Raw genomic sequence first — 27,763 nt, forward strand, 5'->3', positions numbered from 1 at the left:
ATCTCAAAAGATAGAACAGATTGTAAAGCATGCAAAAAATAGTCAAAGATGATAATCCAAACTCTAAAGTTTCAATAAAAAAATTAAAGTTCTGCCATCTTTACTAAATCTCTGACATTAATGAACATGGAATTTAGAACACAATCTGACATAAACTGAACCAAACCAAACTGTGTAGAGACTCTATTACAGAAGTGTATTACACTGTGACTTAAGTTTTTTGCTGATAGTGCCCTAAAATAAGTTTAGTCATTCAGACTCAAGACAGCTGAACTTCCCCGATCAGACAGCGAATAGCTACAAGATATGTGTCCCAAAAATGTGTGGACTCAACTGACAGTCTTCCCAATTTATGAAAATATTCATGGACCAATTCCAGTCCTGAAAAAAGTTTAATGCTCCACTCAGAAAACAAATCTTAGCATGCAACACCAAAGATTGTCTAGTCCTAACCAGCACTGAAAAATCATTGGATTATTCTCAGTGTCAAATATTCCATTCATGGCCATATCCACTGGGAGTCAAAAAAAGAAGCTAAATGTAAATCTACTTAATTGGAGCAAGTTTATAAACCTCTCATAACCCAGACGCAGTCCTAGATATGGAATTGAAACCATCTACTGGTGTAAATGGAGTACCTGAAAACAGACAGAAATGTAGGTATCCATTTTTAAACTCTGGATTTTTGTAGCATTACACACAGATACTGGCATACTGAGAAAGTAGCAGAGTCTTTGGCAATGTGCTAAAATCATTGTCTCCTTCCTAAAAGCAAATGCTTGTTAATTAAAAATCCTTCTTTAAAAAGTAAGACCTTTCTCCCTATTCTAAAATATCTCAGGAAACCTTATTCTAAAATAATTTAGGAAACCTGTAATAATAATGAGTAGTCATTGCTAGTGCTTTAAAAGCAGCAATTTTCATTTGCTTGTTTTAAAATATATGGCCATAACATCGCTACTGTGACTTTCACCACTTGGGACACGATCATCTCACAACAGAAAAGAACAGTAAGTGGAGCCCAAACAAGATAAAAGTGATATGACGCAAAGGAAAGCATTCTGATGCATCTGTAGACATGAAATTATTTCCTCTAAAGAAAAATACAAGACCATGTATTAGTAAAATCAGTCTATACACAGGACAGCTCAAGTTTTTTGCTGTTATCATACAGGAAAGGGAAAAAAGCTCCTTGTAAATACCTCTAGTTGTTTTATCGACATAAAAGAATTAAGAGGCACTATTGGTTACTTACCTCACATCCTAAACAGATTACAATATTGCCAAGCTATTAGGCTTAAACAGAGAAGGTGTCAGAGTTCTAACGCAATAGTATCCTTCCCTTATTTTACAGGGTGTAACCACATCCACATTCATCCATTCTCCTCCCTCTGCAGTGGCTTTCCATTTTTAATTCTGATGCTATCATACCCCAACCAAACTAGTACCAAAATTATCAGATGCTCACATTTATGTGATATCTCAGTACCTGTAATATTGTGCTCTCTCCTTCATACCAAGCTTTGTCACACTCTATATTGCACAATCCTACTGTCCAGACTTTCAACAGGTCTTCCTTCCATGAACAGAGTGCTGGAAATTACCTTTGTACTTCAGCAAGGATCAGGTGTAGAGACTGCAGTCAGGTTGTACTTCAGCACCACAACCACAGTTCCAGAACAAACTACAGCAGTTGTGCTCACACAATTAATTGGAACATGCAAGTCCCAAGAAAATTAGAGATAAAATGCTGTAGAAGTCCATATTCCAGGGAAACTCCAGAAAGGAAAGGAGTACACTGAGTGAGAGGTGAGCACAAAGCATTACAAGCTGCACTGCCCTTTCCAGAACAGGATGCTCCTACACATCTAACTAAAGAAAGAGTATAAGTGAAAACAGGGAGAAGTCATTCTTACCAAAGGGCCCTCTTAAATCCCAAGGACATCTTGTCAAAATGGTTCAACAGTATCAAAATATTCAGTAATGTCATGACAGTTTAAAGTATTTGCATCATAAAATCAAATCCTATTACTCATAGCTATTGAAAAATATCTATCCCCTTTGGAACTGTGGGAATGACCAAAACAGGACAAATATGTTGTGGTTTTTAATATACTACAGAACTTTGTTAGAAATAAGAACTTAAACAGAATAGAACTCTACTGTAGATAATGAAATCAAAATGCATGTGTTTGATACACACAATCTGGACTCTGCTTAACTGACACATGAGGATCTAATAAAACAGGTTGCTTTCCTCTCACTTCTCCAAGCCTACTCTCCTTCTCTTTAATGGAAGGAGGAACAAAAAAGAGGCAAAGTCAATGACAGCAAGAATCAAAAGCACAAAATGTTCTGATTCACAAAGAAACATGCTCCATTTTTTAACCAAGAGAATATATCACAGAGAGACATGGTTAGTGAAGCTGAAATTTTTCCATCAGAATCTATGGCTTACAGCACTTTGCCAAAATTATCCAATAAAAATTAACTTTCCATTCCAGGTTCTCAGTTTAATTTGGGAAGGACTATGTTCATTTTTGGCTTAATCTTTATGTCCCCGTTCCACTCTGTAAAATAGATGTGATAATAGTTCATTTTTTTTTTTTGAACAAGAATCCAAGGTTTGTTAAACCCAGGTATTTTAGTAATTTATGCTCTTCACACAGTTTCTAAATCGACCATTTATCTCATACCGTTCTTTCAAAAAAATGCTGTGAAGCAGTCATGCAGCTTCATTATAATCTAGCAAGTGTGTATTTGGTGCTGTAGTCACACTTCTCAGCCTAAAAAGTATTCAAACCCTTACCCCCCACCTTTCAAGAAATGATTCTTAGACCTGAGCTAGAGATTGGGCTGGGATGCAGCACTTTACCAAATTGTCACACTATATAACAAGATTCAGTGGATCAGAGGAAGTAATGACAAGCAGCTACTGGTAGAAGCCCACCTGTAGCTAACCACTGAAGCACTGGAAGACATGGGAAAGACCAGACATGGGAAAGCCCTTTCCTCTGACCTTTCCTACAAAGAGTATGCTCATATTGAACAGCTGCTAGACAAAACACACAGAATGTTGCTGGGAACACAACCTGCCCATTGCACTCCACTCTAAAAAATCTATCCTAGTGGAACCACTGCTAAACATCTTTCTGAATTTGTATTTCTAGTCCCATAAATCTGAAATATTTAGGTATTATGGTTCAACTTCAACAGAAAAATGGGCAGAGACTCCAGCTACATAGTTTACTACATTGTGGCAGCTTCACTTCCAATAACTGATTTAAGGAAAACTAATAGTAATTTTTTGAGTAATTTTGACATTTAACACAATAAAATCTGATTAAAAGAAAAACATCATCATATAAAAGTGTATAAAACCAGCTTCTGTTTCAGTAGCTCTAGCCACAGATATTTAAACTAGCCAGTGAAAGTCTAAATTCTGAGAATAAAAGTTAAATATTGAAAGTACATTTATTTTTAACTTCAAAAGTTTCAAAACAAAACATAAACCCCAAAGAGAATTGTATTTTAACAGAACTAACACTCATAAGAAGAGGAATAACTCCAGTATAAACATTCTTCCACTATAGTCAGCCATCATTTTAGTTTTGCTGTATTTTCTGATGTCATCCAAATGGTTTTTCTATTCTATACTTACTAGATCATTTTAGAAAAAAAATAAAAGAACAGTAACTGAATTGTAAATGATACCATAACACTAGCCACAGAAGAATTTAAAAAAAGCTTGAAACTTTGAAATCAATGACAGAGGAAGAACAGATTTTCAGCAAAACAAATGTCATGAAAAAGAAAACAAAACAGTCTAGGAAGCACTCAGCAATGCCCAAAATGCATATGTGCATATAATGTCTTAGACTTTAGCCAAAGTCAATCCCCCTTTTTTATATTAAGACTAATTTTGTCTAATAAAAATACTGATCCAGTAGATATTGGTATTTCCTTACCATTTCTTGCTGAGGGTCAGCCAAAAGTAAAAATAATTTACCTGTACCAATAGCTTCCAAAGAAGTTTCCTGGACCCATAACCACATACTTACTAGAATTTCCTTTCACTTGATATTTGAAGAAAATTTAGAGTAGTCAGGTTTCAGTAAACCAGAGTGTGACAGTGTAGCACCTTACAAGTATACATAAGCTTCTGCTTTCTTCTCTAGATTTGTACCAAGAGACAGGGAATAAGGGTGAAGGCCCTTCCTTGAGTGGAGGAATTTGTATCCAAACGGAAAATTATTTAATTCTACTGAATTGGTAGACAGAGTGTGCTAGCTAAATTGACACTTTATCTGCAGAGTTTCACTGTAAATTCTTTCCTCTGCTTTCTCACACTCTAACTTCAAAGGAAACTTGTTCTCATCTGTTCCCATTGCCTCCTAGTCTAACCCATGGCCATATAGATTTGTGTCAAACTCCTTACACTCCTCTTGGGATAGGAAAGAGGGGGAAGCAAATCATAAACACTTGAAGAGTACCAGACAGATTCTCCTTGTTATCAGCTTTTGCACAGAGATCAGAAAAGCAACACCAGTTTCAAGGAAACTGATTTTGTTGCTGCTGTGGCTTTAAGCGGAAGTGTGCATTTTACAAACAGATCACAGGAAAAGAACACAACTAACAAACAAACAAAAAGACATTGATATCTAAGATACCTAATTTGGTCTTACACAAATAGAGATGTTTTCTTCACATGTTTTGCATGGATTAGCCAATGTCATCACTTTTCTGTGACTATTTTTCCTAATAAGTCAAATGAGCTACAGAAGATAGAAATGTTAAAGCCCCCTGATAGAAAAATAAATAAAAAATCTAACATGTTTTTATAAACGATATCTCCAGTTATTAATAACGCATCAGTGCCATCAAACTTGATGCATAATCCCACAGTACATGATATAAGTGTTTGACCTGCACTCCATCACTCCCTATTTATACTGAGACACATATCCCATAGTACCATGTATTCTTTCCTCAATCTCAAGCTGAAAAAGCTCCTGAACTACTTATGCTAAAGAAAAATAACAATTAACCTGAAGCAGACACTGAGCATGGAAAGTTCCAGCCCAAAATGTTCTCACTTACAAGCAACTGAAAACAGAATTATAGTGGAAAGTGTTAGACTACCTTAACTATAGGTATCAGTGCCAAATCCACACATAATAAAACAGATTTCACAAGTATCCTAAGCACTGATTAATGCTCTTCAGTCCCAAGATATCTTATACACTTACCACATGGTAGCATGGAAAGTCTAATCAAGCCTGGCACCAAAATGTTGAGTACAGTACACCCTCTGAGAGTCCCTTTCCCTTTTAGTGACACTTATAGAGGCTGTCTTTCTCGTAGTCACAGGAAACTTCCCACTACTCTAAGATCCCAGTCTCCATATGATTTCCTTTGACATAACTAAAAAATGAGTGACAGTGAATGTTTATAATGTTCTTTATTATTAAAATATTTTATTATTAAATTAGTTATTAAATTAGTTATTATTAAACTAGTTATTATTATTAAAATAGTTAATATTATACAAATCAGAATTCTTTCAAGATGCAGGGGGTATTTTTCAAATGTATCAGTCTTCTGGCAGTTACAGCTAACACATATGAATTTTCCTCACTAAAAAAGTTTACATAAACCATATCTCAGATTTCCCTCTCTAAACCACGTTTCTATGAAGCTTCCAAATTGTAGTTTTTGCCAATTCACTTTCTATTTCATTACCTAATTTCAAGGCCTCATGTATGTGATTGTTTTCAGTTGTCTTCATATGAAATTTATGTAGCAGCACACACGACTGAATTTAGGTTGCCTTTATAACACACGTAGTGTTGTCAGAGTACAGAATTATTAGTTGAAGATTTTATTCTAAGAAAATTTTCCTCATCTCTCACTATGAAGCAGCATGGTTGTATCACACCCACTTTGGCTCTTTGCTGACTGCTGCTAAGATTCTCCTCTGTATCAACTATACAAATAATTACATTTCCTTTTTGTGTGGTGGTGTTGACTGTTTGACTGAAAAACTGAAAGATGCAGATGCTGCAAAGGACCTTTAATCAGATTTTTGTACCAGATGTACCAATGATACCCAAAATTCAGCTACTGTCAAGAATTGAACCCAAGAGCTACACATATAGAAAACACAAGCCCTGTGGATATAAAACTATATATATCCACTTTTATCACCTCACTGTTAAAAGTATGATTCCACTGTATGCATTCCAAAATGAATATTGGGTATTCATATCTACTTCGACTTCCCTTTTTGCCTACAGTTGAACACAGGGTATTTTTTATAAGATTAGCTTTCTTTAGCAAAAAGGCTAATTTCTCACGCTTCCACCTATCTCTCAAAAACATTACCAAAATTCAGTGTTAACACAGTAACAAATTACAGACTCATAAAATTCAGTTTGATTTTAAAAAAAGTGTTCTGTAGTAATTAATTAACAATACATCTATACCCAGCAGAAAATCCTCCACCTCTCTCACCTGCCAATCTGGTTTTGTGGTGGTCAGATCTGAAGTGTAGTGGCCTAGATAAGCAACAGCCTGAACTGACCAAAAAGCACACGAGAACAATTAATGTGCTCATACTCCTATAACTCCATGGTTCATAAAATAATCTACCAAGGCCAAGATTTTCAGTCATCTGCAAAGATATACCCAAAGAGACAGGGAAGCAACAGCATACTCAAAGTCATGACTGTATGATTAAGAAGGCAACATTTATCTGTTCATTGCTAGGATAAGCGGCCTAACAGCCAACCATGCTACCAAGGAATCCAAGAAACTCAGGTTCGAGAGTAAAACCAAACTGTGTTTTTCTTTGGAAAGGGATACATTTTCTCCATCAATAGCTGGCAGAGAGGCTGTCAGAGCCTGTCATTCATTCTCTGCTATGGATTTTGTTCTGCCAAGCAATGTCAGTTCTGCCTTTTCCCCAGTAAACATTACTAAAGCTGTTTTCTCCAGATGTTTCCTGTTAAAGTCTATCTTAGTTAAACAGTATGGACACATAAGATAAAGCCTGAGCAATATATAGTTGGAATACCAATCACACTGAAAACTAAAATACTTCAGATAGCTGCTACCACTACTTCATATAATACATTCTGTTCTGCAAGCCCTCTGGAATGAAGTGTAGACCAAGACAACAAATATTATACAACAGTATATATATATATCATACATTTCTAAAAGTAATTTTCCAGTAAAGAAAATAGCCTTCTATTTTCTCCAAATAAAGTATTAAAGCATACTTTATCATATATCAAAGATAGCTAATTTAAACCTCAGTGATGCCTCCAAGATACACTCCCAAGAGATATGAAACAAAGCATTCTAAACTATTAACTAGTCCTATCTCTTCCGTTTACACACACCTATATCTTAATATCTTCGCTAACTCCCTCATTTGTAGTCTTTTACCTACCATTATTAGTACCAAAATGTTCTAGTGAACTGGGGTCTTAGGGAGACCAATCAACCACATATTTATCATTCACATTTGGGGTTTCCTGGGGTGTTTCTTCTTTGATCTCTAGATCATTTTATGCAAGTTTTAAACCTAATCAGATGCAATTTTAAAGTTTATCACACCACAGACACACGAGGATGGAAGTATTTCATGTAAATAAGATCGGAACATCTGATCACAACAATAACAAACTGAGATAGGTCTCATCTAAACTCTTCTTTTAAAGACAAGAGGAGAGAAGAAAGATACCATTGCTAATCGCCACTTTATAAATCAGAACTGAGCCATAGCAAGACTAATGTGACTAATAATATATTTATGGGGGTCGAGAAATATATCATAATCTTCTATGGCAATGATTACATTAGGAAGCAGTGCAGTGCAAGAGGAGCCGATGTACAGAACAAAAGAGTGGTGGCAGCCCAACCTCGAAATGTACTTTTCTGGTAGTAAAACATCAGAGTATATTGCTCAGCAGCACTGATATTTATTTGGAATATCAATCTCTTTAGCTACTTAAAATTAAGGTGTCAACTATAAACAAATTCTACAGTTTGTATTATGCCTGATGCAGAATCTTGCATTTGAAAGTAACTGAGTATGCAAACAATATCAGGTCTGGGTTTGCATCCAGCCACCCCTCACAGATTCGCAGAACTCTTTGGACATGTCCCCTGACCAGCATCACTTTCCAGCATCACTTGCAAAATGAGAATTTACTCTGAAACCAATTTTGCATGAAGGTTAATATTCAGGGATTCACAACTGGTTATTAGACTGATGTTACCTATAAGCATCAAATTGCTTTATCTTGTCTCCTTCTACTCCTTTCGATGATGCTGCCCTCTGGACTACTCTCTCAAGATTTGGTGCCTTCACAGTTGGAAGGCATAAATTTAATCTTGGATTTAGAATGTGTTTCAAAGTCACTGTTGTGAGCAAAATCCTAGATTTCATTGAAAAGTGTAAATAAAAGGGAAGAGAATGTCGTACACTACCCATGTATTTTTGTTATTCATGTAGCAACCTGCTATGCTGAAAAACTTCTGGGTTTGTGATATGGGTCAATCCATGTGAACTACAAACACAGGCTTTGAGATTTGGCATAGACAGAGAGTTTTATGTTAGAAAATCCAATTTCAGCACTAGGGTCAAAATGTGCCTCTTAGAGTCTACAGTTCAAAGAGAGCCAGCAAGAATGAATCTGAAAACAATTACAGAGACAATTATTTATTTCTGCATTCCCTACTTCATTTCTGGAAACTTGAAATTTATTGAGAGAGCCCTGAGGTCTCCAAAGACAAAAGTTAAGTGCCTAATTAGACATAAATTAAAACAGCTAAATAGAACTACATGTCACAGAAAGAAAATTAGCTCTTTTTTTTATAAAAACAGGTTTATACAAAACAGGTCATATACCCTCTAAGTAGAGAAAAAAGCAGACAGAATTTTCATCTCTTTTTTTTACAATAACATATTTTGGTTTGCTGTTTCTATGCCCTGTAGGAATGTGATTTTGCTGCTAATCAGTGTAGACAATATATTCCTCTCTGTCAAATACTTCAGATATTGTGAAATACAAAAGGCAGTTTAAGGTCAACACCTCTCAAATATATTCCAATTATGCCTCTTTTGGCTTTAAAATCAATCACATTTGTCAACCACATAGTGCAAGAATTGCACTTGATAAAGTAAACTCCAAGATGACTGAAGATGCAGTTGCTTCTCAGTTGAAAGTTTCATAATTTATTCCCAGAATGCTCTTTTTGAAGATAATGCATTGTATCTACACTACTGATTTTATGCAGCTTATTCCAGTAGACATTCATTCATACAATCTTCAGAAATATGTGACTTCTTGGTACTATAAAAACTGTCCCAGGTGCACATTAAGCCATCTGTCAGGATGTTATTAGTTGAAAAATATGAATGGACTATTCAGTACCACGTTCAATTTCCTGTTTAAAAAGGAAGCACAAAATTATATCCAGTCTCAACATTTCAAAGGGAAGGTTCCTAAAAAATGCCCCAAAACTGCACTTTGTCCTAACAGTACAGTATAAGCAAGAGTCCAAAATTTGACTCAGTTTTCCTGAGGGGACAAGAAGAACAATGAAAGTTCTCTACAGACATAGGACACAAATTATGCAAAATTCCAACCTAAGAGCCACACTAAAAAGTATTGACTGGCACTGTGCCCACCAGGGACCACATGCCAACTGGAGCAGGATGCATGCCAGCTATTCAGCTTCCTCTGATGACCCACCATGTGCCAAGAATTTGGATTAAGGACAAAATCATGCTGTCTTTCTTTTCTTGTATCAGCACTAATTACAAACAAATACTTTAATGCAAAAGAGAAGATAAACGGTCTTGTGATTGCACCTCTTTTTATACAACTCAAGAGCAACTTTAATCAGTAACCTCAAATAAATATATTAGTATATCATATAAATCATGACCTGAGATGAATATTAGATGCATTTTTTCACAGATAAACCAAAAAGCCCTTCTTGTGTATTGCAATCTACATTTTGAAATGCTATTTACCAGAAACTTGAAAAATATGTTTAACCTGAAAATGTCAAGAACACAATACCTATTGCCAAACCTCCAGCAATTTGCCAATAAAATCTCTAACCTTCACATGTTTTGAGCCAGTATTTCAAAACTAGCCACAAGAGTAAATTCCTCTTGTTCTGAATTTGAAGCTGACCAGAAACTCTGTGTCATGTTCTGATGATTAACCTAGAAATACCTAAAATAAATTTAAACAGCTTTCCTACCCAGCTGTTTTGAAAGGATGTGTTTGCAATAAACCCAAACCCAGTCCAGATTCAAAGGCCTATAGTACAAGTTAGCAATCATCCATCTCTTCACAAACAGCAAGAAAAACATCTGCCAACAATGCAGACATTACTGAATTAAATTTAGGTGGAAACTCAAAAAGGTAGCAATACACGTGTACTAAGGATTAATTTCTAAATAATTTAAATATGGTTGACATTGATACAGAAGAGAACCTGTCTGGGGAGAAAACACACACACAAAGGGTGTGGAAAGTTCTGATTCCAGTCATTCCAGTCATTTTATTCAGCTGATTGGTTCATAAGAGAGCCAAAATGAAAGGTTCATCATCCTGTATTTGGGAGCTTAAGTAAATTAATGTGTATTTGCTACAGAGTTCCTCATGGTCAGATATGTACATAACACATAAAGCTGTGCTACAAGGAACACTATTCTCCTCATCTTTGATGGCACATGACAATTCAGAGTCAAATATTATAGAAACCCATAGAAACAAGCTTTTAACAATTACTTTAAGCACTAAAATTTAGCTGCTCTGGGATTTTTCAGACAGAATAATCATGAATCATATGTAACTGCTACATGTGAATGAACTATATGAAAGTATTATAGACCCAAATAATGCACATTAAGATGAATCCTAGAAACATGCTTGCAAAGACTCTTTTTTGTACAATATGAGTAGTTCCTATAGTTTAGGAAGAAAATAAGCAAAAACATTACTTACATATTTGTCATCTGATCCACTGGCTATGAAGCGTCCACAGGGAGACACTGCAATTCCACATGGATGGCAGCGGCTACTGTGCCCTTCAAAACGACGCTCACACCTACACAGAGGAATTTCAATGCTATTACTACCAACTAAAAACTATCTCTTTTACTGCCATTTTCATGAAATCCTGCTGAAGTCTCATCTGTTTCTCTTAGTCTGCAAATTCACTAAGGCAAATCCACAAACTAAGTTTTAAATATCTCTACAACTACGATTTTGTCAAAACTGAAAATTTTGAAAATTAATGACTAAAAATAAAATGAGCAGAAAAAACTGCCCCAGGACAGTGACCAAACCCATGCTTTGGCCTTGTTTAGTTTACAGGGATAGAAACATCATTAATAATTAGGAATGAGGAGCTGTGATGCCTGGCATCTAAGGGGAAGGTGGTGTGAAACTCTGCTCCATGAAGATTTATAAATCTTCCTCAAGTTATTTATATCAAATCAAGATGCAGTATGTGGAATCATAACATTAATAATTATTGCTTGCTTTTCTCACACCCAAATCTGAATACTTAAACCCTGTTGCCTATTTACATTTCTACTCCATACACTAATTTATTGTATATGGTAAACCAAGAAAGACAATATCCAAACAACATCCAAGGTGAGAAATCTCTGTCTCTCTGTCCTATAGCTGTTGATAATTTCTTACCTATCTGTGTTAATACAGTCTAAAGGAAGGAATGGATTTAAAATTAATGCAAGGAATTAATTTCCTACTTTTCATGTTAATATTGCAAGAAGCATTGTAGAGTAAGTTTTAAATAGCTGAGCACACTTGGGCCATTTAAAAATAATAATGTTTTTAATGAGATGGAGATTAATATCCACCTAAAAAGCACCACATGGTTGTAAAGAACCATGATATGTTTGCAGTCACCACAAAACTAATGTTAAAAAAATATCATTTAGAGTTTCCTCAGTATTAAAAGACATTTTAATACAAGTTTCAACACCATTCAGAGCTGTCATTTACATACGCATGCCTCATTTCAGAAGTTTATATTTATACCTTTGAGGTATTATTGTAAAACAGACTTATAATAACCTATATTCTTCTTTTGCCTTTATTATGAATGCTGTCAACCTACCCTTCTTACAAAACAAATTCACATACTTCACCATAACGCAGCTGTCATATACTCTTTTTCTTTTTCTCTTTTTTTTTTTTTTTTTTTTTTAATGTATGCTAGGTCCAGGAACAAATTTGAAATAGTAAAATCTCCTGCCAACTCCTGTGATATACACTTTTTCCTGGCCAGTGAAATCACAGGAGCTATTTAAATGCAATCGACTGAACCCATGTGCAGAAAGCTTTAAATTTTTATACCATGTTCTGTTGCAGATACGCATGTATGTGTAAGAATGCACTAAATGCCAAGCTGGTTTCATTCACCCAGGTGAAACAGACATACTTAAACAAAAACATGGCTTCATGACTGATCTAATTGCTATCACTTATTAAAGCATAAAAGAGACACTTTTGAATGCATGAAAATACATCATTTTATAGAGCCTAACTCTGAACTTTACTGTATTCTGTATAACAAAACTACTGATATTAACAGACATTTTGGGGATACAGTAACCAGACACTTCACCTCAGATGAGTTCTATCCTAAAACTGCTAAAATAACCCAATTTAAGGGAACACTACAGTTCAAGAGAAGCAACATATGAAGAGAGCCAATTATTGTGACTAAGATGTAAAAATATTTTTCAACTTCAGGTTTTTTGCATGAATCTTCAGAGACTTTTAGTAACCAATAGCCACATTTGGCCTATTGAATAACCTGCCTCTGTTAGAGCTTCCTATTGACAGCAAAGAAGAATACCTCAGTCTCCACAGTATTTTCCTCCTCAGTTAGGCTTCCACCAAACATTATTCATTGTGTAGCGTAAACTTCTCCCACAATTTAGCCTCGAGTCCCAGTTGCACTCTTTGCAAATTTCAGGGAGATTTTTTTTCCCTTCTGAGTGCCTTTTGATAGAGAATTTGAGGAAAAAATTTCTTTTTAATCTTATACTTGTAAGATTCATCAGCATCACATGAAAGAAATTTCGTCATGAGAAAAATAAATAACATTCATAACCATTGTCCCTCCTGAAGGTATCTTCAGGTTCACCATTCTTCCTTAAGTAGAGCACTGGTCATCAGGACTACTTCTAAGTGTTTAAGATCTCATTATCAGAGCCTGTAAAAGATAATTTCCTCAATGGGGTCTTCTTCACAGATGAGTCTCTTAATAAAATAATGCAAAAAACTTCCTTTCCAAAGAATTTGACTCCTCTGTATTTGTGACCAATAACTCGAATACTTCACATATAAATAGATACATAAGAACTAAAAGGGTCCCAAGGCTTCGACTGATCTTTTCTCTGCTACACCACAGCAATATAAAGCAATGTCCCAGTCATAGGACAGTGTCCTTTTCCTTGTGCTAGTACAGCCACAGTAATAACCAGCATCCTGGATACTATTTTCATAATTGTTTTCTTGTTCAACTTTTCCATTATATCAGGATATATGTTCCATTACAAGTTTAACTACTTCCCCAACCCCTCAAAATCCTGCTCGAAAAACACGTTTTAAAAAAACCAAACTGATTCCAATTAAACTTTCCACAGACTTAAGTAGAAATTTTGTTATGCAGTCTATTAACTCCAGATACCCACAGGTATCACAGCAATGGAAAAAAAAGTGGGCAAAAAATCCAATAATTAATAGTAGATACTATGTGCATGATTTTAGCTTATTTTAGGGATTGTCTTCTTTCAGGCTTTGTTTTTTTTATTCTATTTTTTTTAAGTAGCAACAGGTGGTGATCCAAATTATTTTGGATATTGCAGGCTTTACGTGGCCAGCTGGCATGCTCTCCAGCCTCCTAAGAATGCTTTTCTGGTCAGAGCTTTTTGGGGGTTACCATGACAAACATCTGGTAATTGCATGGGACAGAAAACAGCTTATGTTCTCTATTGTACATCTTTTAGTCTACATTCCAAAATATGTATCTTTTTATGTTGGAAAAAAACTTGAAGAATATTAGAAAAAAGTGTACCGTGTTTTCTGTCTTTGGAAGAGAAAGATACTGGAATGTGTGTCTTTATAAGTAAGACAATATTCTCATGAAGGAGTCTATTTCATTATACTTGATGCATTAAAAAAAATTAACTGCAAACAAAAATTTTCTTTTCTTTTTTTTAAACCACTTTCATTTGTATTCTTTTACTTTGTGCCAGTGCTCTGATATTTATTCAGAGACTCTTCAGTACCAGCAGATCTATTGAGGCTCTGCAAAATGCAAGTATAATTTGACAGTAGTAGTAGCTACCTTAGATGTACTGTACACATGGGTCTCATTTCATTGAAACACCAAACCCTTCACACAGGAGCTCAGCATGTTTTCACCACAGCATTCAGCAGGGACCACATCCCTGTGTTCCTCATCCTCTATACTTCCATGCATCTCCAGTCCCAAACTTGGAGGAACTCCAACCAGTCTTTTATCTCTCAGAATCTGAATAACGAGACTCAAAAGCTCCAAGGAGGAAAAAAAAAAAAAAAAAAAAGACAAATCATGGGATCCTCATGTTCTGAAGAAACCAAGAAGCAATCAAATTCTGAGTATGTGTATATTTGTATCTTGCTTAGGATGATGTCAAGCAGCTAGGTCACAGTGGAGATGCAAACTGAAAAGTATCTCAAAATTCAAACTGCATGTCTGACCCTAAGGTCTCAAAGTGCAGTTGTCAGAAAATGAATGAGTTCCCTGTGGCTGCCGGAATTCTGCTAAAATATGTTGCCAGAGGAGTTTATGATCTAGCTGCACAGCATCATAGCACTAGTTGGAGACTTTGCCCTAATGTCTAATACTATCTTCATATAATTGGAAAATTCTTTCAGAGACTGAAAGAAGGTGAAACTGATTTTCTCTGGGATCATACATCAAAGCATTATCATGCAGCTGAGTATTTTGCTGAAGCAATTCATTATGTGCAAGTAGCTCAGTATTCCTCAAGTCTTCACTGTGGTCTGATAAGCGCCCAGCGCATTTTTTGTTTTTTCAGAAGGAGATGAAAAATGGCTATTTCAGCAGCAAACAGCATAGTTCAACAGCTGAACTTCCATTTCTCAACAGATCAGAGTGTGAGTCAGAGGCAGGCAGCTCCTGCCACCATAGGTGTTTGGTGTTAGGAGGTCTTCCTAACACCTTGTCCTGCTATTCTTATTACCTGCAACAGTAATCTAGCACCTACCACATCTACCTCTTCACACTACCACAGTAGCATCCCTGAGTTCCAAATTGGGCTGTACTAACTCTTCCCCGCTCTCCTCATCTCTGGGTAGATAATAAGCACAGCACGTCTGACAGCATAGCACAACTCTCCCTTTCCTGCCTTCTAAATTAATTTTCAATTTCAGCTGTTACTGTACATCTTGCTCTCTTAGTCAATATTACATCAGCTCCCCCAGCTTCCCATACCCTTCCCATTTCTGTGGCAAGTTAAGAACAAATGTTATTTTCATAGAATCACAAAGTGACATGGTAGTTGAGATTGTTAGGCAGCTCTGGAGGCCATTTTATCCAAACTCACTGCTTACATAGAGCCAGGGTGGCTTCACCAATGCTAAACAGAGGGGAGGTATCACCTCCCACAACCTGCTGGCAACTCTCTTCCTGATACAGCCCAGGACATCATAAGCCTTCTTTGCCTCAAGGGCACATTTCTGGCTCATGTTCTTCTTGGTGTCCTTTTCTGCAAAGCTATTTTCCATCTAGTTGCCCCCCTCAGCATATATTGGTGCCTGGGGGTTGCATTTGGTGCCAAGTAGACTTGCACTCCCCCTTGATGAAGGCTTCTGTTTGTTCATTTCTACAGACTTCTACAGCCTGGAGCAAGGAGCAGAGCAGGGTCAGGGCAATTAAGGCCCAGTAGCACAGAGAGCATCCTCACAGCACAGCTCATAAATTGAGTAAAGGTACACCTGAAAATCTGAGGTCAAGCCAGGCCACAATTACTGACACAAAGAAGAATGAAACTTTATTGTATTATGGGTTTAGCCATAATTTATTGATGAGAAAGGAAGGTCCACATCAGTGCCTAAAAGCGCTACAAGAGGTCTGAAATCTGCCTTGGAGAAGAAAAGTTACACTACTTCACATTCTAAAACCTCTCTTTAGGAAACGGACTCCCTGGAACTAACCATCCTAGGGAAGCTGCAGAAAACAGGACACACAATATTTCTCATTATCAGCCAGTCATGAAGATATCTGTATTCATGTAACTTTGCTAGTGAATGTGAGCTGGTGCTACTAAGTGTTTATTCAATATTCTAAATGCATTAAACAAAGTGAAGAGGGCAACACTATGAATTCATAGTGTTCCTCCTAACAGAATGAATGAAAAGAAATCTTTCCTCTGGACATTTAAAGCACAGAATTATCTAATCTACAAGTGGGAGGAAGTGAGAAATTGAAAGGATCTAGACTGGTAAAGCAGAATTTAAAACTGTCATATGAAGTTTAAGTGATAAATGAACGTATTAAAGCAGCTGGTATTTAGTCTAGTCTGATACTTTGTATTGTTATGTGTTTACTGTGTAAGGGAACGGAATGTCCATTAATTCCTAAGTTTCTACATTCTTTCTATGCATTGGTTTTACAGCACTGGGATGCCAAAGTACATCTCACTGCTCATGAGCATAGCCACTAAACACAGGCAGGACTGGCAGACAAGGAGGCTTAGTGTACTGGAATTTTCTGATATATCTAGCCTTTGTAGTCTAAAGCAACTTGTGGTATTCCAATTCAGACTTTTCTGAGATATTAAATTTAAATGGTGGAGAGAACAGATACAGGTGAGTATGAATAAATGCTAGATTCCTGACTTCAGAAAGAGTAGCAATGTCTCCAAAATGCATTCAATACACACAGCAGTATGAGAAAGAATGGTAAAGTTTCTTATGTCTTACGGACAAATGAGAGTCTACAAGGTTTCATCACAAAAAACACTTAAACTCCTTCAAAAATGTAAGAATGCATTAACTTTTTCTACCTCCTGATCATTAAATGTTTTTTCTGAGTCTTTTTTGGGTATCCTGAAGCTGGTGACAATAATGGTCTTCTCATTCAGATTTCCACAGCCTAACCCCTGTGTTCACTGCTTTCACCTTGGACACAAGAGAAAGCAATTTTACTTGTTCTCCAAGTAGTCATTCTTTTAGACAATGTAGACTTAAATTGTTCTTCAAAATGTCTTGGAAGCTGGTCAAAAGTCATTATCTTACTCTAAAGCATGTATTCATAAGGTCTCATAGTTCGTTATCCTAATCTGGAAGAAAAGCAAGCATAGTTTTCTTCTTCCAAGAAAAACTATTTTCCTTGCTTCTTTATTCCTAAGTCTGTTTTGTAGATAGTCTAGAGCTTTTCTTAGCTTTAGTTATAAATGAGGAGAATGCAGGAAAAGTATAAAAATATTCAAAATCTTCAGATGAAACTTTACAAATCCATGCATTTCAAAGCAAATGAAGCAGGAGTCTGAGTAAATCCAAAAACCACTAGCAGTGTCCAAGATTCCCTCATTTATTGGCAAGATGACCTGGCTGTGTGAGGTTGGCTGACAACATCAGAAAGTTAAAGTGTCTTTTCTTGTACCACCTTCAGAGGAACCCATGAGACTTTCTGGCACTCTCTGAAGAAATCCTGGAATGCCTCCCGATCATCAATAGTCAAAGAGACAGACAAACTCACAGCTTTACCCAGAAAAGATGATGAAAACTGAAGTTGCAAAATACTTTCACTGAATTCAAGAACATAAGAAAAGTTAAATGAATTTTCACTGGGGAAAAAAAATGTAGTTTGATAACACATGTTGGATAGCAAAATTCTTATAGAACTCAGAGCAAAAATATCAATATATTCAAAACTTATAAAGCTGTAGGCCAGGTTAACCTGTTTGAAGATTTAATCTAAGCAGATCAAAAAAGAACCTGAGAAAAGAATCCTGCTATGATTCCTCAGTCAATTGTGAGAAAAGAAATGCATGTCATAAGAAAAGGAACCATCATCAAAGAAACTGAATAAAAAAACCCATAAGAGTCCTAAGGAAATTGTGCAGAGTTATTCTGTAAATTATTTCCCGTGCTTTCAACAGCAGCTTTGAAGAGCACTGTGCTGGAGGGATTTTTTTCCCTTATTTAATCAAAATTTTGTACTTTAAGTATTTTTAAATAAAGTAACAATGGATAGATTCTCAAGGGCAACAACTAGATTAAAGAAAAGCAAAACAATTTTCGCTGTGGATGTCTAGGGAATATACTTAGAACAAAATCAACAAACAGTAAAGTGGAGATCTTGCAGTTAGTGTTACTATCCACAACACTGCAAAGAGTATAAATGAGAAGGCAGACTTACCTTTGCTATATTTCAAGAACACTGGACAAAGATTTCACTAAACAAACCCTATTCTGGCAAACCCAAAGCAGAAACAAAGAGAGATCAGTCCAGAGGGATTGGAAACAGTTGCTCATGCACCAACTTTGCAAATTAACAGCTTTAAGGGATTAAAAGTACTGGCCCACCATAATATTGTTTAGGAACTAATCTCTCCTGTAAGTACTCAACAGTGCAAGGAATGGACTGGATTTGATTGGACAAGACCTATGAACAAAAAAATAAGCAAAAGTGTACAGTCTGTGTAACTATAGTAGACCTAACACTTCAGCAGAGACTTGTTCCAAGTTCAAGCAGAGCTTTCCAAACTCAGACATTTTAAATTTATTTATGTGAAAAACACCTGGTGAACACATAGGAAAAATTGAACAGTTTTACTCCTTTTGAGAACTCAAGAACAGATTTGGTCTCTGGACTGAGCAATGGCAGAAAATTTCATTTTAAAAAATTTGGTTTGTTTTTCTTTTTTCCTTGAAAATTGCTAGCAAGTGAAAAACAATGATTTATTTTTTTATGTTTCTTCTCCACAAGAGTTAATACCATTGATCACTGTGTAATGTGCAACAAACACACACATATGCATAGTACCTCACAAGCGCCCTTAAAATATCTGTCATTAAGGACCTGAATTACTTTTTTGAAGCTTGGCTAATAGAACTCAGTGGACACTAGAATACACTGACCTAGCCAAATTAAATATACAGCAAGAACATACATAAATTAGTCCCTTCTTCTCAAGACACGTTTATTTAATTGACTGCCCAGATTTTACTCTTTAACTATTTTACCATTCATCGACTTTACCTATGTTAGTATTTAGAAACAAAGAGACAGATAAGTGATCTGTGAAAAGCTTTCTACTTTTTCATTACTCTTCAGCAACACAGTTTGAGCAGCTTATTAGAAAAACATAAGAAGGTAACATATTCCAACCCCAGCAGGCTCCAGTTTCATTACTTTCTGGCATTGAGTGAAGGTTATACAGCAATGATTTTGGGAAGAACATACATGCCCCCTATAGATTTAATGTATTCTTACCACAGAAAGATGGAAATAAATGAAAGGCTCATTAAGCACTGCCCAAATAGAAAATTCAGTACTAGAAAAATTATATTACATCTTTCCATAGATATGTTTACATACACAGAAAGCAAATAGGAAATTATTCTTTAAAGCTTAAACATCCTCCTGCCCAAACCGCTTTTATTTCAAACATAATTCTTTTGGCCTGCACAACAGAGCTTGCCCCAGGTATTAATTCTCCTGATCAATGTTCCCTCCTTGATATGCTATTCCTTTGTCCTGAGGTTTACCCAAGTATAACACTGAAAGGTGTTTAGAAACAGTGTAGCATTTAATTCTGAGTTTATGGTAATGTATTATGCAAATTTATAGCACTACATACATGGTTTATAAAAATGTTGTTGTAATTGGCTTATATTTTAAAAGATAGATCATAGATTTTATTTATTTTGCAGTAATGGCATGCTGTTTAAGAAATACCATTAGCATTCTGTTCAGTACACTATTACATATGTACAATTAGATCTACAAAGGTGGGTGAACACGGGTGATAAATCTTAAATATTTAATGGCTTCCACATACCTGACTATAATTGAGGAATGAGCATTTTTTGATCTATAAAAACTAGTAAACTTCAATTAGCCTGTAGTTCAGATTCCACATCTAAATTTCTACTGATATATGAGAGCAAGCATGACAATTCTGAATAAAGCATGTCTTTTTATTCCAAGGTACCTAATTCATTCATACCTCAGTGTTCTTAAATCCCACAGTTTGATGCCATCACCTGCAGCTGTGGTCATGAAAAGGTTGTAAGCTTCAGGTTGCTGAGTGCTGAAGGACGATCCCTGTAAAACAGTAAATCAGTTTCAAGTAACAATTCTCATGGTATTAATTATTTATAGAATCATAGAATATCTTGAGATGTAACATATCCATAGGGATCATTGAGTCCAACTCCCTGCTCCTTGCAGAATTATGCCATATGATTAAGAGCATCGTTCAGACACTCCTTGAGCTCTGACAAACTTGGTGCTGGGACCACTTCCCTGGGGAATCTGGTCCAGTGACCAACCACCTTCTCAGGGGAGACTTTAGTCCATCTAAGAAATAAACAGTAAATATTTGCTAGGTTATGTGAAAAAAAGCTTGTCTGCCACACACAAAGGAGTGAAGAGGAAAGCTGGCATGCAGAAGAAGTCCCATAACCCATTCAGAGAAACTGAGCATGGCCTCAACTCCTCTCAGTGCTGTCCCAGGACAGCCATGAGCCCTTTGGTCCAGGGGTGACACACCAGGATGGTCAGTGAGACAGGCTATCTGGGTCATCTCACAGACAGATGGGGAATACTAAATACCAGGGCATGGATCCATCATGTGAAGCAGAGGAGGATCTTTTTGTAATTGCACAAGACATTACGAGATGTTCAGGGAAGAAAATAAGGGCAGTGAAAGGGAGGGAGCAAAGATTAGTTCAATGATGAATTATAAGACATGTTTAGCCCCAGGCTAAGTGTACAATTTCCATTGACTCCAGTAGCAACTGCATTCATTCATAACAAGACTAATTTTGGCTTCATACCTTTAAATAATTAAATCCAGTTTAAAACCTCTGATTTTTTAACATCCACATTGGCCTTTTTGCTGGCTACAAATTTCTTTCTCCAGGAAACCAAACTGAAACAGTTAAAACATTTTCTTTCCTTACCATTCACTTTCTTGATTTGGCTGAATACATCACAGAAACCTCAAGGTAATTTCCTGCAATCAGTATTTGATTGCCAGGAATCTTCTATTCATTATGAAAGCTTGCCCTAAGAGATGAATTAAAATGCACTGTGCAACAGATTTCCCAGAAAAGTCTACACATTCTCACATTAGCTGTGTACAACTATATAAAAAAAAGAGTAATGCAAAAGACAAAGACAGTTGCAGTCCAAAGGGCAGTATTCATTAAAAGTTACAGAGCACCCTTTTTTGTGCCTTTGAAATGTTTGCTCACCATCCCTTGCTTCAGTCAGCACTGGTCACAGAGTCCAGAATAAAAGGTTATACAGACACATACACATTTACCTTGTGCATTACTCTTTATTATAGAACGCACAGCATACACTAACTAATAAACTAAGGAAGAAGTGCAATCTATTTGTTCCTTGTCTGCCCTGAAATTTTGTCAGCAATATACTTTATTAATACATATACTTGTATCTTCAAACTACATTTGCTACTGAATATTGATACGGAAGACAAGAAAATACATACTAGTTGGGGTAATGTGCAAGCTGAATTTTATTTATCACTTTGTGTTTTTATAGTCCAGCAATTTATGATAATCTATTATTTATGAGAATCTAATGCAAAAAGTAGCACAGTCCCACACACTCTTGAAACTATCCCTGCATTCTGATAGACAAATCTCTTCCCTCTGCCCCATGCACCTCTTCATCCACCACTGTAATCCCTCCTCAGCCTCTCTCTAGACAAACTACATTGCAACCTTCACATAAAATTTGGCCTCAGGGAAGTCATGGTTCTACAGAATCTCCCTTTCTTTCACTAATTCCATGCGAGCACCATTTATGTCATCCAAACAGTGCAGCTGGCTTATGCTAAAGGCATTGATCAATAGACATATCAGAAAGCACTCCATATCTCCAGGTGATCTTATACTTTCACCAACATTGAAACTATGCTTAGGGAAAAGTTAACTGACTGAAAGTTTGGAGTTACCTACTACATTTTTCAGTCTTCACAGCAAGTAGACTTCCTAACTAATGAACCAATGAATTTTGAAACAAAAAGGTCTGAAAAGAAAACTGAAAACTTTGCTGTTTCTGTGAAAATGAGTGTACTCCCTAACTGTGCTAGCAGAACATATACCATCCAAATATTTGTGGCTCAAAATGACAGATTCCTGTTCAAAGAATATGTTTTGCAGCAGAAAAAACATATTATTAATACTAAAGCTCTCAATCTTTGTGGTCTGATCTCAAATTGCCATCTATTTCAGTATCTCAGATGTTCCTAAACTCTATAACAGGAACATGATTTTGATATTTCAATCAATTCATTTTACTATGTCTCTTAAAAGTGCATATAAAAAGCAATGGACTGTTGTAATAAGCTGAATCAACACACTGCAGGCTGAGATGAATTTCATGCACTGGCAATTGCAAACAATCTCTAGAACAGATCAAAAGAACAATTTAAAATCAAAGTCATTACATGGCAAATTATATATATTTGCTTACAGCTGCTTCTGTCTAAAACCAAAAATAAGAGAATGTCATGCTGATCATCTAGGTTTGTAGGATATCCTATGTATTTAATAATTTGCTAACAGGTTTCTCCCACATTTAATTGGAACATACTTTCCCTATTGTCCCACAAGACCTACAAAAATTATTTTCTTTTTTATTCATTTAAAGAGTAAATTTTATGATTATGCCCACTTACTACTGTCCAGGTAGAATCACAAAACAGTCTTGGAACATGAGAACTGATTTTCACGAATCTAAAGTAGAAAATGCACTTCAAGAATATATACATACTGCAATCACAAATGAGTATTCAGTGTACACAATGTGACTAGGAATAGTCCAAAGGAAAGCCTTCCTAAATTTTGAGGTGTAGGCACTGGATCTTCAGCATCAACTGTTTCACTCCACAGATTTGCTTCCATTGAATCATGTCTTAGCACTAGCTAACCTCAGATTCCAAGGTGTTCTATACTTAAAACAGGACGTACTTTGCACACAGCATTCTGCAAATTTTTGTAAGTCTATAAAATATTTTAGCATATCATCTTAAAGAAAAAGCAGTTATATTTTCTCTAATAACTTTAAACTACCCAATGTAATAAAAATAGTCGATGTGTAATTTTCCTATTGACTTATCTAAAGTATTAATTTTATATAACTGAAAAAAGCAGAGAACCTTGATGTATCATTTTCCCCCAAAATGGTCAGTTTTCCTTGCTATACCACATACCTCCAGGTTTTTTTCCCAAGTGAATACTTGCCCACATCTTTAAAGTTTTTCTTGATTAAATAACCTGAAGGCACTAAGCTGACCCAGCAAAAAGAAAAGCCAGAACTTTAAGCCTATATGTGTTACAAACAGTACTGAAACAGTTAGCACAATTTTAAGTGTTTTACCAGATCACATCTATAAGGAAAACCCACAAAGAGATCTACAACAGTAATAATAAGGAACTGTTTTAAACCCACAGAAGCAAGGACTTTCCAACTGGGAATGAAGCACCACATTCAACCAGACCTAACACAGCAGGCATTCCAGAACATATGGTACCATAAAAACTACAAACACTCAAATCAGTCTTCAAGGGAAAAAAAAGAGCAAAAGATGAGGGGTCATCTATTCTATTGCAGTACTGAGAAATTTCTTTTTGGTTGCTGTTTCCAAAGTTTCAGAAAAAATCACACAGTGTCAGATTGAGCTTCAGAAGAGAACAATTACATAAGGAAAAATTCCTGCTGAACTACAGTATTAAAGTCTAGTGCAAGTAAGGCAAAGGGTAATAAACACTTCTCTAATAGCAAGATCATTCGGTCAGTCTCACTACTCCCTCCTTTACACTAGAGAACAAATGAAATCTGTATGACTCTATCACAGAGACTCATGTTCTTGCCCATCCTCCCCAATACATAAAAACTTATTGATTGCTAGCAATTCTATTTTTAGCCTCCGATTTCTTTGTTGATGGTGTTGTAGTGGTACTACAAATAAAATTCACTAAAGTATATACCTTATTTTGGCAGATCTGATGGACTGATCTAACATGAGCTTCCGGTATCACTGCTGTGCTGCAGCCTGCATTGAGGTCAAAAACTTCCAATGCTCTGTTGCTGCCAGCTGTAAGTACAATATCTGTACAGTTCTCTGGGTTAAAGTTAAACTTATCTAAAGGAACAAAAATATACAGACAGATAAAAATACAGATAAATAAATATATATATTAACTCTGTTGTAGTTAATCCTCTATGAGCAACACCAAAAATCTTACAGCACTAAAAATTTATATCTAAGGATGAAGTTCAACATCAAAAAAATTACAAGTGTTTTACTCTAATAGAAAAGGAGTTGTAAATAATCAAATGCTACTTACTTTAACTGATGTCCATGTCATTAAGCCCAAAGAACTGCAAAGAAAATACATACAAAGGATACAAGAATAGAACTCATTTATTGCTGAAAGGCTGGTAATCTCCATTGTTGATGTCATGGGAAATTTCTGTACCAATTTGCAAACACTCCTCTGTTTGTATCTGCAAACAATATCAAATGAATGCTAGTGTTAATGAAATAAGTTATGATTTGTAGTCACCAGTAAACTCCCATTGGAATCACAAAGCAAATCAAAATGCTTTCATTATGAAAAATTAAAGCCACAGATTTTTTGGCTTATTGCTGAACTCTATTAAAGAACTTGGTAACAAAACTCATTTGGATGAAAGCAAACATGATATTCATATACAGAAGACTGATCTTCCATCAACATGAAACACTAAAATAATCCTGTATGTATATTGAAAATGTTGAAAAGAAGTCTGTAATGTACCTATGTTCGAAAAAGCAGATATGTCGCTGGTTTCAGTGTACCATTTAATGTGCTGATGATAGGGCAATCAGGAAGAAAATGAAGAGAAAATAGTGAGGAAAGAATAATTTCCACTTAGGGGAATAAGGGGCTGATCACACACTACCAAAGAAATTTTGTTACCCAACATACACAAAACCCTTTAAGGTCCCGTGGGTTACCTGTCAGCTCCATGCAGATGTGGAAAACATGCCAAAACCTCTAAAATGGCTTCAGACTTTTTTATATTACACAAGACTGTGTTGCTATTCAATCTGATTAGAACTCTCTCTTTACTGAAATATATCCACATAGGCAACATGGATCTGTTCTTAAACAGAAAACATAACTCCATGGATATGGATATGGATATGGATATGGATATGGATATGGATATGGATATGGATACGGATATGTGAGGCAAGAAGAAGGTGATTTTCAGAGAAGTCACCTAAGGAATAGAGAGTTAACAACTGTACTGGGTCTGGTCGGGGTGGAGCTAATTTTCTTCATAGTGGCTTGTACGATGCTGTGTTTCAGACGTGATCAAAACCGCCTTGATAACACACCAGGATTTTAGCCATTGCTGGACACTGTCTGCACAGTGTTAAAATAGTTCCTGTGTAACAGCCAATATTATACTTGCTTTTTAGCACGTCTGTCTAATGGAAGTACGAAAGTCCATGCATGACATGCTTGTAGGAATCATCACTGTTTCTTTCCAACAATGCTAAAAGTTTGCAAAACTGAGATCATTTGACAAGAGCAACATGATTATCAGCCAGATCTGTTCAAAAGAAAAATGTTTAATGATTTGCTTTTTCCTTTAGTTGTCATTCTCAAACAATGGTCTGCTGATCTTTTCAGATAGACATCAGAGCTACTTTAGCAGCAGACGTATACAGTGTTTTGCAATTTAATCCAAGAATATTTTGTAGTTTCCACAAGTACTTTATTCAAATAAATGAAAAAATAAACTGCACTAGACTTCAAGAGTGTGTTAGTTTAAAACAGTCTAGTTTTCTTAATGGGCAGAGGAAGCGACAGGGGCAGCTTCTGAGAGATGAAACTACTCAAAGTTTATACTATGTCCGGCACAGAGCCAATCACTGAAGGCACTGAGGATAGGCAGGTTGCTGGCCCAATTAGAGAAGTTCGTAGCACCTCTGTGATGACATATTGAAGGGAAAAATACGCAGGGTTTTTTCTTCCAAGGGGTGATGAGGCGGACACCCGGGCCCATCCTGGCAGGGTGGGGGCCACTACTGGCCTCACACCATCCGAGGGCTGCTGCCTCAATCACAAGGCTTGAACTCTCTCTTCAAAGTTCTTTCCAACTTTCCCTTACGGTACTTGTTTGCTATTGGTCTCGTGCCAGTATTTAGCCTTAGATGGAGTTTACCACTCGCTTTGGGAACCCGACTCCAAGAAGCCCCAGGCCTGGCATGCCAGGACCTCCTGTGTGATGCCAGCAGGGACCACATGGCCAGTGACGAAAACATGGCAAACAATTCCCCGACACGGAGCACAGACGAGATCAACCTTTTCAGCGCTGCAAAGCTCTGTAAGAACTTTTCAGTTGATAGACCCCGAGAACAATAATACCTACGGACAACAATTTTCTTCCAAGTCAGAGAAGAAAAAAAAGTGAAGACACATGACGAGAACCAACATGGCAGCACTGAGGTCAGCGAAAAGAAGGAGAGGGAGGAGGTGCCTGGGGCGTTGGAGCTGAAATTTTTTCTACAAGCCATGGTGAAGACTATAATACAACAGTTTCCCTGTAATTCATTAAGTGCATGGGGAGATTCCGAGATCCACTCACAGCCCATGAGGAAAAGTGCTCATACTGGAGTGTGTGGATGCTGAAAAGCTGTAATCTAGTGAGAAACTTGAACAAAGAGAGAAGACCCTTGCCTCCAGAGACAGAGAGCCCTTGCTTCTGAACTAGAACAGCTTCTCCTTAAAAGACTAAACCCCATGAACTAAACTGACCCATGCTATGCAGTTTTGGGAAGACTGCTACACCTGTGGGAGGAACTCCCATTACAGCAGGTCGGGCGGGACAACTCTTCATGAAAATTAAGACCATGCTAAGAAATTCACAGAAAACTATCTCCTGTGGGAAGGATCCCATGGCACAGAAGAAGAAAGAAACTCCTTTCCCTAAGCATACTGAAGAAATATTTTTAGAAAGTGAAAGACTGACCAAAATCCCACGCTATGTCTCCTTGCGTGGTCGGTGGGAAAGAGGGAGGGGCTGGGAAGAAAATAAGTGTTCTAAAGGTTTATTTTCATTCTCATTACCCTTTTACTTTTAATTCTCTTAATAATAAATTCTCATCTTTTTCAAAACTGTTTAAGTTTTGAACCTGCTTTGCCTTAGAGTGTTTTTTTCCCTTAATCCTTATCTCAACTCATGAACCCTTTGTTACAATTCTTGTGGGCGCCTGGTGCTTTTAGCCAGCATCAAACCCACAACAAAGAGCAAATGATTTATCTCTATTTTTGGGTAAACCTACCCAAGCTAACTTTAAATAAGCTGACTGAGATAATAGGTACAATCTAATGAAGGCGGTATGAAGCTTCTTTTGGTC

The 27,763-nt window shown here is 36.4% G+C and overlaps 1 protein-coding gene across 1 annotated transcript in view; it reads right to left on the reverse strand.

The window, feature by feature from the left end:
- The window catches only part of WDR27 (WD repeat domain 27), a gene marked incomplete at its 5' end in the record, with an annotated part of 93,192 nt that overhangs the window by 41,917 nt on the left and 23,512 nt on the right, over nt 1-27,763 (reverse strand). The window contains 4 exons of the mRNA XM_082276738.1: nt 11,037-11,139; nt 20,318-20,415; nt 24,336-24,457; nt 24,758-24,855. Of these exons, the coding sequence (XP_082132864.1) occupies nt 11,037-11,139; nt 20,318-20,415; nt 24,336-24,457; nt 24,758-24,855 (421 nt within the window). The remainder of the gene's footprint in view (nt 1-11,036; nt 11,140-20,317; nt 20,416-24,335; nt 24,458-24,757; nt 24,856-27,763) is intronic.

This window comes from Coloeus monedula (genome assembly GCF_965178545.1).
Source record: "Coloeus monedula genome assembly, chromosome: 2".
Taxonomy (NCBI): domain Eukaryota; kingdom Metazoa; phylum Chordata; class Aves; order Passeriformes; family Corvidae; genus Coloeus; species Coloeus monedula.